Genomic DNA, 13,549 nt, shown 5'->3' on the forward strand with positions numbered 1-13,549 from the left:
TATGACGTTTGTTGGTTTAAGTTTTGGTCTTTGTCTATTCCTGGTTTATACCCAGTCTAGTCCTGGTTCTGGTCCTGTGTGTGCGCGTGTGTGTTTGTTTGTTTGTTTTAACCAATCAGAAAGCAGTGAGCCTAGAAACAGCCAATAATATCACTCATTTCAAGAGCGGGAATCTTGGTTTCTATGCGATTGCTAAGCTGTTGTAGTGATAGTCTGCTTTGTGAATGGGTGCGGTTTGATGTGTCTCAGAAGAGATAGAACTTTTCACTTGTGTTCTGGTCTAGTCTTACACAGTTTATGCTCATTGATTATGGTGAATACTTGGCTTTAAACTGTTTTGGTCTTGTCGTGGTGTTGTCCTGATCTAGTCCAGAGTTTGATATGTGTTAACCAATCAGAAAGCAGTGAACCTACAAACAGCCAGTGATATCACTCATTCCAAGAGCGGGAATCTTGGTTCCTATGTTTTGTGAATGTGTTCAGTTTGAAGTGTCTCAGAAGAGATAGAATTTTTCACTTGTGTTCTGGTCTAGTCCCGGTCCAGTCAGGTCCAGTATAGCCTAGTCCGGGTCTAGTCCTGATATGGCCCTGTGTAAGAACGGTTTAGGCCCGGTCCTGGTCTGGTCCTGGTTGTTATGTGATTGTAAGTGTGTTATAAAACTTATCCTCATTCATAAGCTGTAAGTTTGCTTTAAATGAGTCTGATCCTGGTTTAGTCCTGTTTCAGTCCTGGTCCAGTCTTGGTTGTACTGTGATTGTGAAGTGTGTGTAATGCGACTTATGCTCATTCATAATGGTCATAACTTTGCTTTAAATGTGTCTGGGTGTGGTCCTGGTGTGGTGCTAGTCTTATCCTGGTCTAGTCTTGGATTAAAACGGGTTTAGACCTAGCCTGGTCCAGTCCTAGTTTGGTCTAGTCCTGGTCCAGAGCTGGTTTAGAGCTAGTTTAGTCCTGGTTTAGTCCCGGTCTGGTCCTAGTCTGGTCTTAATGCAATTGTGAGTGTGTCTTATACAGTTTATGCTCATTTATCATGGTGAATACTTGGCTTTAAACTGTTTTGGTCTTGTCGTGGTGTTGTCCTGATCTAGTCCAGAGTTTGATATGTGTTAACCAATCAGAAAGCAGTGAACCTACAAACAGCCAGTGATATCACTCATTCCAAGAGCGGGAATCTTGGTTGCTATGCCGTTGCTATGTAGTTGCAGTGACTGTCTGTTTTGTGAATATGTGTGGTTTGAAGTGTCTCATACCAGATAGAATTGTTCACTTGTGTTCTGGTTTAGGCCTGGTCTGGGTCTGGCCCAGTCCTGGTTGTACTGTGATTGTGAAGTGTGTGTAATGCGACTTATGCTCATTCATAATGGTCATAACTTTGCTTTAAATGTGTCTGGGTGTGGTCCTGGTGTGGTCCTAGTCTTGTCCTGGTCTAGTCTTGGATTAAAACGGGTTTAGACCTAGCCTGGTCCAGTCCTAGTTTGGTCTAGTCCTGGTCCAGAGCTGGTTTAGAGCTAGTTTAGTCCTGGCCCAGTCCTGGTCTGGTCCTAGTCTGGTCTTAATGCAATTGTGAGTGTGTCTTATACAGTTTATGCTCATTTATCATGGTGAATACTTGGCTTTGAACTGTTTTGGTCTTGTCGTGGTGTTGTCCTGATCTAGTCCAGGTTTTGATATGTGTTAACCAATCAGAAAGCAGTGAACCTACAAACAGCCAGTGATATCACTCATTCCAAGAGCGGGAATCTTGATTCCTATGCAGTTGCAGTGTCTGTTTTGTGAATGTGTGCTCTTTGAAGTGTCTCATAAGAGATAGAATTTTTCACTTGTGTTCTGGTCTAGTCCTGGTCTAGTCCTGGTCTAGTCCTGGTCTAGTCCTGGTCTAGTCCTGGTCTAGTCCTGGCCAGGTCCTCTACTAGAAAGGGTTTGGACCTAGTCTGGTTTAGTCTGTTTTGAGATGGTTTTGGACCTGAATCCTGGTCTACTCACTGTTTTGTCACTGTTATATTCTAGACTAGGTTTTTTTTTATTTTACTTAACTCTTGTAGTAACCATATGTGTATGTATTGGATTTTGGTCCCGTCCTGGTTGTACTGTTATTGTTCAGTGTGTGTTATACGACTTATGCTCACTCATATTGGTCATAACTTTGCTTTATATGGGTCTGGTCCTGGTCTTTTCCTGGTCTGGTCTTACTATGATTGTATGTGTGTCTTCACAGCTTATGCTCAGTCATTTTGTTGAATACTTTGCTTTAAACAGTGTTGAGCATGCTCCATTCTGGTGTTAATTTTAGTCCTGGTCTTGGTCTTGTCCATAACTGTACCTGTAAATATCATTAAGCTTCATGCATATACGATTTGGTTTTGTAGCTCATTTGTGTTGTGGTTTGGTAACTGCTGCTCAGGGTGTGATCCTACTTGCTAAAGTTAATCTTAAAGCTGCTCGAAGCAGGCGATTTTCCAGTAAATACTATAACAAGGTCAGTAGATTATGCAGCACAAGTGGAAAATCGGGGCCCTGACATCATTTCAGTTAGATGCATATATTAGAAATATTTAGTTTATACCTTTTACTTTCCAATGTATTGGTTTAGGGCTAGGTTTGACTCTTAAAATATTACGTTTACTTATTTTAATTGTAACAATTATAACTTTGTTATTTTCAGATGCCTAAGGACAAGGGATGGAAGCGCTCCCTTGCTGCGAAGAGGAGGAGGGAGGAGCAGCTTGAGGGAAAGCCTGCTTTCCCGATAGCGGTTCACCTTCCGCCTTTTTCCACCGGTGCCGAGACCTTTACCCGTAAGTGTATTTCAGTATGTTTTTACAACCTTCATGTCTGTCTAGTTTTGTAAATGCTGAGGTTTTTTTTAAACTTGGTTCTTTTTTAGGCCTTGGTACTGGTTCTCGCCATTCGGTGAAGCCGTGGCCAACTTCCACCGTCACCGGGAAGTGCCACAAGTTGGACTTGCCGCCGGACTTGTCCTCCGACAAGAAGGCAAGTCTATGAGTTTCAGTATGAAACAAATTCTTAAGTAATAGTTGAGGATTGTTAAATATTTTCTTCTTTTTTCTAGTTCGTTCTGATTGTCGGGAACTCGCATCTTCGTGCTGTCGTTGATGCCATCGTGCCGATGCCAGAGGGCTGCCTGTCCTTTGCCATCAGTGCGACTCCCGGAGGTTCTGCCCGTGACCTTCGGATGCAGCTGGCGGCTATGACGGCTAAGCACCTACCCAAAGGTGAGTTTAGTAATGACCATTAGATCATCTTTGGTAAATATTAAATAGTTGAACCATGAACAATGTCATTGAGAAAGTTGAACGAATGATTGTCTTTTTTTCAGAGCCCGCTTTGGTGTGTGTCATGGCGCCGTGCAACAACCTCACGGCCAGCAGGACGGTTGACGAGGCTGCAGAGGAGTTTGGCCAACTCCTCAGGTATGTCTGCGGCCGCTGGCCAAAGGTATGTAAAATAGCTGCAATTCTTTGATAATGATTGTATTGTGTAGTTGGTAAATGGTGATTTATTTCTTAAGGTGTGTGTCGTGGATTTCCCACCTCGCCTTGCTGGCAGCGTGGAAATTCAGACCCTCCTTCGCCAGGAGTACCACCGTGTGTCAGCCCGCTTTCAGGTCAACTTTGTCCAGATAGCCGACCACTTTCCCCGACACCGACGAGAGCTGTGGTGCAGGGATGGCGTAAGTACAATCTACGCTCTCATTTTACCAACTTCCTTTTTGCATGTGAGTGGTTTTATGTAACATGTCGTTATAATTTTGTTTCAGATCCACTTGAGTGATGACGCTGGGATGGGAATCCTTGTTCAGTTGCTGTGGCAGGCTTGCTACACGCAGCTAGACGGTCTCTTCCCCCGCTTCCTCTGTGGCGGCGCCCCGCCCTCGCACATCCACCAGAAGGGTCTCGCCAAGAGTGGTTGTGACTGGACCGCTGCCCGTGCCACGACCAACCCCCCTCCTGAGTGGATTCCCAGTTGTGCGGGGCAGAAAGGTGAGAGATTGTTACTTTTTAGTTTCAAGCCCAAGTGGTTTATTCTGTTTCTTAATGTATATTTTCGTTACAGAACCAGCCTAGGGACTCGGCCTCCCCTGTGGGTCCCAAGGGGCGCCTGGTTCAACGGGAGGTTAGTAAATGTCATTCCTGTCTTTAAATATTGACGTTGACATTATTGTTGTATTGTGATTTATATATTTTTATAAATTTCTGTTGTAAGGTGGAGACCGTCTTCTCCATCCCCCTGTCGCCCGTCCTCTTCAGCCCTGCTATGCTGGTCGAGATGGATGCGAGGTTTCCATTTGGCCTGACCAGCTCTGTGGAGGACGTGGCCACCTTTCCTTCGGGAAAGAAGGTAAGCGTCTTGTGTTATTTTCTCATTGCTAAAAGTTAACAATTGCCTGGTGTGAGATTGAGTAACTTATGTATCCTTTTTTGTTTTAGACGTCTCGGGCGAGGCGTCGCAAGGCTGCTTCCTCAAAGAAACGCCAGCCCAAGCGGCAGGTGAGTGTTACACATTTTCAGACATGTTTTGTTGAATTTGTGCTTTTTTTTATATTAATATTATTACATTTTATGAAGGCCGGGGCAGCGCCTGTGATTGTGGAGGTGAGACCCGGCTCACCATCCAGCTTCGTGCCTGCAGTGGAGGAGGACCAGGTTTGTGTCATTTTGAATATGTTGATTGTTTTTGACACATTGTTGCCTGTACTTGTTTTTAATTATATATGGTTTTGTAGGCGGAGGGTGTTGTGGTAGAGGTGACACCAGGATCGTCCCCTACCAGCGTGGCCATCCTGGATTCTTTCCTGGAGGACCAGGTTTGTGTCATTTTGAATATGTTGATTGTCTTCTACACATTGTTGCCTGTAATTGTTTTTAATTATATATTGTTTTGTAGGCGGAGGCAGTTGTGGTGGAGGTGACACCAGGAACGTCCCCTACCAGCGTCGTCATCCTGGATACTTTCCTGGAGGACGAGGTTTGTTTTGCTTCTTGTGTTTTGTTTTTATTATTTATCATTTAAACAGAATATGTGCTAATGTAGACATGTTTTTGCAGCCCGGAGATGTGGAAGTGACTCCAGGAACGTCACTTGCCAGTTCCAGGGACCAAATGCAGATGTTGATGGACGAGGTGAGTTTATTTTTAACATTATTATTATAGTAGTAGTATTAGTATTATATTGCAGAAAAATTAAGTGTACAGTAACTGATTAGATTAGTTTAATAATATATTTTGTTTGCATCTTTAAGGCCATGGACATCAGCCCTCCTGTGACCCCGCCGCTGCCGCCTCTGACCTGTCCTCTTCTGACCTGTCAGCCTTCTTCTTCTGTGACCAGTCAGCCTTCTCTTCTCAGCCCTCCACCAGCTGTCCAAGAGGAGAGAGCTTCTGACAAAGATAAGTCTTGTTGTGCACATGTTGTACCCGTCGGTCTTCCTTCTGTCGTGAGGGGTAGTTTTCATCAGGGTGATTTTAGGTTCGAGTATGCAGGTGTACAGTGTATGGCGATAGCTTTGGTAGCTTTAGCTAAGCACTCGGTGTGTAATGTGTTTTCATGGGATCAGAGGCAGTTAGATTTGGTTTTGAATCTTGGGGATGCACTGTACACAGACCGTCGGAATCGGGGCTTGACTCATGGGCGTGACTTGTTAATTGCTTCAGACCTGCCACGTGAGTCGGTTATAGATGGGCAGCAGTTTAGCTTTTCTTTCAGTCAGCCAGTTAATGGGGCTGCAAATGTTGTCGAACATGAGTTTATTGAAGCGGGCGCGTGGGTAACCTTAGATGGTGGTTTAGAACAGATGTTGGCACAGTACGACACATGTCTTATGACACTCTGTGGTGCTGCTTGTGCCGTTATTAAAGACAATGGGCGGTATGCTGTGGTGGACTTCTCACTCGCGTAGTGCTGAAGGGTTGGTAGATCCTGATGGTAAAAGTGTGGTTATGTATTTTAGTCATATTGATGAGCTGTATAGTTTTTTTTGCACATTGGCTGCATGCTATGGTGATGATTCAGATGAGTCTTTCAAAGAGTTTGAATTGACTGGTGTTAATGTCGTTGTTGCAGCTGATAGTGTGAGGGGCTTAAAGTGCCAAGAGGCCGCAGAAGTTTCTTCTGTACTCCCTGACAAATACCCAAAGCAGGACATTGAAGTTGTTTCTGATAGTGTGAGGGGCTTAAAGTGCCAAGAGGCCGCAGAAGTTTCTTCTTCTGTACTCCCTGACAAAAACACAAACCAGGACATGGAAGTTGATTTAGATGTGCTCTTTACCAGTGTTCAAGACAGTGCCCTGTCCTTTAATCCACTAAATGAAAGTGTTTGTAAGGATTTGTGCAAACACATTAAAGCTGAGTTTCAAAAGCTTGGTGTGGCAGATCCAAAAACTGTAGGGCCATTAGGTGTGCCATGTGAAAAAGACAAAATAGTTGCGGACGGTAATTGTTTCTTTCGGGCGGTTTCACAGGCCATTAGTGGCACACAAAAATACCATAGAAAAATTAGACTTGCTACTGTGAAACAGCTAGAAAAAAATCCCTCAAAATACAACACCCTGTTGCGCGATGGCCACTTTTCTGTGGAGCAATATATCAGTGTTTCGAACATGCGTAAAGTTGGCACATGGGCCACAGAAGTAGAAATCCACGCAGCCGCAGATTATTTAGGTGTCGACATATTTACATTTTATAACGGACATTGGCTGAAATACGGTTGTACTACCGAGCCTGTGTCAAACGGTGGCATCTATTTAGAGAATATTAACAGTTGTCATTACGAAAATGTAATTTGTGTCAAAATGCCTGATGCTAATGCTTGTTATGAATGCTGCCAAGTCTATCAATTTTCAATGGAGGGCTACAATATTAGGCCTAAAAAGGTAGCTCTCAAACCACCAATTGATCTAGATAATCAAATTGATATTAAACCTAAATTATCAAAGTATGTACAAAAGAAAAAACTAAAGCATTTGAAACACACCTACATCAAACATCATGACACAATCAAGGAAAAACAGAGGACACATTACATCACACATCATACACATGTTAAAGATGCCTCAAAAAAAAGAGGTAAACAAAAATATAGAGATGATTCGGAGTATAGAGAGGGGAAAAAGGCTGCAAGCAAACATTCATATAGAATGAATGAATTCTATAGACAGAAAAAAAAGGCAGCAATTAATGTAGCAAACAAACAGAAATACAGAACCAGCATGGCGTTTAGAGAAAATCTTAAATCAACATATAAAAGTAAATACAGTGTTGATTTAGAATATCAGAATAGACTGAAGGCAGCTGGAATAAACAAATATAAAGTTAATTTAAATTATCAAAATAAACTTAAAACTGCTGGTATAAACAAATACAGAGTGAATTTAGATTATCAAAATAAACTTAAAACTGCTGGTATAAACAAATACAGAGTGAATTTAGATTATCAAAGTAAACTTAAAACTGCTGGTATAAACAAATACAGAGTGAATTTAGATTATCAAAGTAAACTTAAAACTGCTGGTATAAACAAATACAGAGTGAATTTAGATTATCAAAGTAAACTTAAAACTGCTGGTATAAACAAATACAGAGTGAATTTAGATTATCAAAGTAAACTTAAAGCTGCCAGCATCCAAAAATATAAAGTAAATTTAAATCATCAAAATAAACTTAAAGCTGCCAGCATCCAAAAATATAAAGTCAATTTAAATCATCAAAAGAACCTTAAAGCTGCTGGTATAAACAAATATAGAGTGAATTTAGATTATCAAAATAAACTTAAAGCTGCCAGCACCCAAAAATATAAATTTAATTTACAGCATAAACAAAATGTTAAGACAGCCAGTAAAATTAAGTACAATGCAAATCCCCAATATAAAGAAAAAGTAAAAACATTTGGCAAACAAAAATATCACAGTAATGAGCAATTTAGAAACAAAACTCGGGCAGCATTCAGGAGCAAGCAAAAGCAACTGGAACTAAAACAGAAAAATTTCACATTTGTTTTGGATCAATTTTTGAAGGAAGATCAAGATGGTCCAGAGTACATTTGCTGCGTTTGTTTAAAATTGTTATTTAGAAACCAGGTCTTGCCTTGTAGAAAGGATGACTTTATGGTTAAGCCAAAATGCGCCGATATCGCTAATGCCTGTATCTCTGAGGCCTATTTACATTCGTGCGATGATGATTGTCCATCTCCATGCCCGCTGTCTGACTGTAGAGGTAGTTTATGGATCTGCTACACTTGCAAAACAAAACTATGTAAAGGTCAAATGCCACCTGAATGCTCAATAAATAATTTACAATTGGACGATATTCCTCCTGAGCTCGCTTGCTTGAACACTGTTGAACAGCACATAGTTGCACTTAACATTAATTTTATGCAAGTTTTAGCCTTACCAAAAGGGGGGTCAACGAGGGATCCACGGTCCGGTGACATGCGTGCCTTCGAGGGTTAGTGAATCAGTGAAGCTATTGCCGCGTAGTAACATGGACGGTTGTTTATTGCCCGTAAAACTTAAGCGTAAACTTACTTATAAAGGACATTATGAGTATCAATATGTAGATACAGAGCGCGTACGGAGGGCCATTGCATTTCTCAAACAGAACAACCAATACTATGTAGACATTGATTTTAATGAAGAGTGGGTAAATGAGTTTGTTAGGGAGGAAGAGGAAGCTATGGATACGGGTACGGACGTTAATGTAGAAGTTACTGATACGGGTGCAGATGGTAATGTGGTCAAGGACAATCAGGAGAAGACAGAAGATTTAGATGATGAGCTTCTCCATGATAGACAGCGACATTGTATGTATCAGGATACGTTTTTCATGCCGGTCGATATCGCTCAGGAAGCTCTTGATCACTATTTTGAGGGCATTTTGAATTTGGCTCCAGCCGAGGGGAACAGTCCGGTTAGTTTGCTGTCAGATAAAGAGAATGAGGCTAAATGTTTTCCAAAGGAGTTCCCATTAGGTCATAATACATTTCATACTCCTCGGCCTGTTCCTTTGACCATGTGCAGATATTTCATTAATAGACTGCTGCACGTGGATGGTAGATTTGCACAAAATTTTAAGTTTCTTTTTTTGGCCCTGTACATGTTAGAAGTTCAGCAGGTCGTGTCAAAAGTTTCGATAGCGTTGCGAAAGGGACATTCTGGTCAGACTAATGCTGCTGCAGGCGAAGGAACTTTAGAAAATTTGTTACAATATGATAATGGTTATCGTTTTATGCAGCCTATTAGAGGTACCCCGCCCTTCTGGCAGTCCGCACAAAAAGATTTATTTGCATGCATTCGTCAGCTTGGTATCCCGACTTGGTTTTGTTCATTTAGTTCCGCAGATCTCCGCTGGCCAAGCCTCCTTAAAACACTCTTAAAGCAGGAAGGTAGTACCCGGAGTGTTGAAGATTTAGATTGGGCTGAGAGATGTGACCTTTTGCGTCGTCACCCTGTAACCTGCGGCTCGCATGTTTGATTCCCGTTGGCGTCGTTTCTTACGTAAAGTTATTCTTTCCCCCGCTCAGCCAATCGGTAAAGTCATAGACTATTTTTATCGCGTAGAATTCCAACAGCGCGGGTCTCCCCACGTCCATTGTTTATTTTGGATTGAAAATGCTCCAAAGCTTGGAGTAAATACGGATGAGGAGGTAGTTCAGTTTGTTGATAAATATGTCACGTGTGAACTACCCTCTGATCCGGATTTACTGGAAAAAGTTACTTCGGTGCAGCAGCATTCTAAGCGTCACTCAAAAACATGCAAAAAAAACAACAAAGTCTGTCGTTTTAATTTTCCACGTCCGGTATCTGCACGCACGTTTATCAAACAAAAAGATCCTGATTCAGAGCCTCTTGTTACGAAGGAGGAAGCTGAATTTATTATGAGCGTGCTGAAGAATGCTATCGTTGATGAAAATAACCTGTGTCTTAGTGCAGATGAGTTGTTTGCGTCGTTGGGTTTATCACAGTTCACATTTGAACAAGTGTACAGTGTTTTAGATGGGCACACACACATAGTTTTAAAGAGGGACGTGGCGGAAACTTGGATCAATAACTACAACGAGAAATTATTAACCTGCTGGAACGCCAATATGGACATCCAGTACGTTGTAGATGCGTGGGCTTGTGTCGTTTACATTATTTCATATATTTCTAAAGCAGAGAGGGACATGGGTTTATTGTTAAGCAATGCACAAAAAGAGGCTTCCAAAGGTAATGTAAGTGCAAAAGAGGCATTTAAAAAATTAGGCAGCGTTTATCTTCATAATCGTGATGTCTCTGCACAGGAAGCTGTCTACCGCGTGACAAATATGCACTTAAAGGAATTTTCAAGAAAAGTTACATTTGTGCCGACCGGTGATAATATAGTGCGTATGAGCAAACCAATTCGCGAAATAGATGATGAAATGGGGGAAGACATTTGGATGACAAACACCATTGATCGTTATTTAAGTAGACCAAATGACAGCACATTTAATGACATGTGCATCGCGACATTCGTATCCGAATATCGCTTGCTCGGGCCGTCGGACAAATGTAAAAATCCAATTCTTTTACAGAACGGATTAGGTGCGATTACTAAAAGAACACGGACCAAGCCCGCAGTTGTTAGATATGCGCGTTTTTCTGAGACTAAAAACACAGAGTTATTTCATCAAAGTATCCTTCAGTTATTCATGCCGTATCGCGTTGACGTCGACCTTAAGCCGCCTCCATTTGAATCATTTGAACTTTTCTATAAAACTGGGGATGTGTGTTTGAGTGACGGGTCTGTGCAATTGGTTAAATCGATAGTTGATTCTAATAGGCGTCGATTCGAACTTGCAGCTGAGGACTTGGATGAGGTTCATGAGCAGATGGAATCTGGAGAGATTCATGAGGATGCATGGGGCTTGCTCTGCCCAGAACAGGAAGTGGAGAGGTTGGAGTCGAGGGAGGAGTTTAGAGAGATGTTGCAGGCTGTTGGTTCTGAGCAGGAGCAAGAGGCTATTCCAGACTTGGCTGTAAGAAAGGAACAAGTTTGTAACATAGAGAAAAGAAATGTGATGAGTCGTCAAGAGGGTCTTTTACTTGTGAAAACTCTGAATGAGCAACAGCTGTCCATTTTTTATAAAATACGGCAATGGTGTTTAGAAAAAGTAGCTGGTAACAACCCAGAGCCATTGCATGTTTTTATCACAGGTGGAGCAGGCACAGGGAAAAGTCACCTGATCAGAGCAATTCAATACGAGGCGTCGCGTCTATTTGGTCCCATTTGTCATAGTCCGGAAAATGTTAGTGTTTTGTTAACGGCTCCAACAGGGATAGCAGCATATAATTTACAGGCGGCTACTATCCACACAACATTTAGCATCGGTACTAATGTTTCCCTCCCCTACACACCGCTGGGGGAGGAAAAGATTAATACACTGCGCGTTAAATACATGGATTTACAAATTGTAATAATTGATGAAATATCCATGGTTGATAAAAAGTTATTTACTTATATTCACGGACGTTTGCGTCAAATCAAACAGTCAGGTGACTTTTCCCCATTTGGAAATGTGTCTGTTATCGCTGTTGGGGATTTCTTTCAATTATCGCCGGTCATGGGTCAGGCTCTGTACAAAGAAAACATTGGAGTTAATTTATTTACAGATTTATTTAAGATTGCAGATTTAACAACTGTAGTCAGACAAAAAGATAACACTTTTGCAGAGCTATTAAATCGGCTTAGAGTCCGCTCTAGGTTGACACCACTGCTTGATGGAGACATAGATATATTAAAACGTTGTGAAACAGGCGAAGATCCCGACGTGTTACACATTTTCACCAAAAACAGCTTTGTATCAAATTACAATTTAAAGATATTGAATAGAGTATGTCCAGAAAAGGTAACAATCAGTGCGCGTGATTTTGGCTATGACAAAAAGACCGGGAAGTTAATCGAGATACAAGGCCATCTCCATAAATCCAAACAAGCCAGTTTGGAGGAGTCATTAATCCTGGGTGTAAATGCGCGTGTAATGCTCTGTAAAAATGTAGATTTGGCTGACGGTTTAGTAAATGGGGTATGTGGCATTGTTACACATATAGTTGAAAATCCACAGAATAAACAGCCTCCTCTTGCAATCTATGTTAAATTTGACGATGATCGAGTAGGCGCACAGAGGAGGAGGCAAACGCGTACCCCTGCTCACCTGACTGGTTCTACTCGCATAGAACCAGAGGAGGAGCAGGCAAATAAACGAGGGGAAAAAGCGTCGTCAGTTTCCACTTAAACTTGCGTGGGCGTGTACAGTTCATAAAGTACAGGGCGTTACTGTAGATCAAGCAGTGGTGTCCCTTAAACAAGTATTCACAGCGGGTCAGGCATATGTGGCCCTTAGTCGCGTTAGGAGTTTAGAGGGTCTTGTCATTCAGGACTTTGATGAAGATGCCATTTATTGTAACGATGGCATTAGACCGGCGCTTCAGAACATGCCTCCCTTCATAGTTGAGAGTATGCCCTGGCACCTACAAGAGGCACATGTCCTGACATTCTTTTATATGAATGTTCATGGTTTAGAACGGCATGTGTCAGATTTGGCTTTATGCACACAGCACTGGCAGCCTAACTGTATCGCTGTGGTAGAGACATGGTTAACTGTAAATTCATCTTTTCAAAGTAGTCAAATTGAAGGTTATAACTTCCATAGTCGTCCCCGTAGTTTGTCTTATCAGCAGAGTAACCATCCAGCACTGACTAGTTTACTGGTTCAACGGCACGGTGGCGTTGGTATTTATTGTGAAGAAAACCTTAACTATGAAATCACAGTACGAGATTTTAGTTTAGAATGTCTAGTGAATTATTTTGCAGAGTATAAAATTATAGTTTCTGCTATTTACCGTCCACCGTCATACCCCATGTCTCTATTTAAGTATAATTTGGACAGATTATTGAATTGGCTTGAATCACATTGTGCCACTGTGGCAGTGACGGGAGATTTTAATGATGACATATTGAAATCTTCAAATCTCTGCAATTTTATGATAGAAAAAGGTTATGTTCAATATGTCACATCTCCCACAACAGAGAGGGGGACATTAATCGATCATTTATATGTTAAATCTACAGAGTATGACATAGATTCTGTAGTGGTGCCAACGTACTTCAGCGACCATGAGGGGATAGTGTTTTCTTTTAAGGGTAGATCTACGTAGGTCGCATAGTTATTCTGAATTGGTTTATTTAAAATGGACAGTTGTTGTTAATTGACATCTCATCACATTGTTGCGCGTCGCTTCGTCTTTAATCATGTATTTACATTGTTGCGCGTTGCTGTGTCTTTAATCATGTATTTATATGACGTGAAGTTGTTTTAAATATGAATCATGGAGTTTGTTTGTTATGGGCTTTAGATGTTGTGTTGTTAGTGTTTATCATGCGCATTGTTAATCATGTATTTTAAGGTGTTGTAATCAGGTGATGTGTTTTTATTGTGTATTTAACTCTTATATATGTTTGTATTTAATGTGGCCATACAGTGATGAGTGCACACATACTGTATGCTTTCTCCTT

General features: G+C 41.5%; 1 protein-coding gene across 1 annotated transcript; it reads left to right on the forward strand.

The window, feature by feature from the left end:
* Nucleotides 1–1,134: 1,134 nt before the first annotated feature.
* Nucleotides 1,135–13,177, forward strand: LOC117393497 (uncharacterized; the record flags this gene model as incomplete). The annotated part of the gene is given in 8 exon segments (XM_055232471.1): nt 1,135–1,181; nt 5,456–5,903; nt 5,905–5,968; nt 6,083–6,183; nt 7,828–8,409; nt 8,411–9,469; nt 9,471–12,239; nt 12,241–13,177. Coding segments are annotated over 8 exon segments (6,007 nt in total), but the record flags the coding sequence as incomplete, so codon positions are not given.
* Nucleotides 13,178–13,549: the final 372 nt, after the last annotated feature.

Source organism: Periophthalmus magnuspinnatus, unplaced genomic scaffold, assembly GCF_009829125.3.
Source record: "Periophthalmus magnuspinnatus isolate fPerMag1 unplaced genomic scaffold, fPerMag1.2.pri scaffold_177_arrow_ctg1, whole genome shotgun sequence".
NCBI lineage: Eukaryota > Metazoa > Chordata > Actinopteri > Gobiiformes > Gobiidae > Periophthalmus > Periophthalmus magnuspinnatus.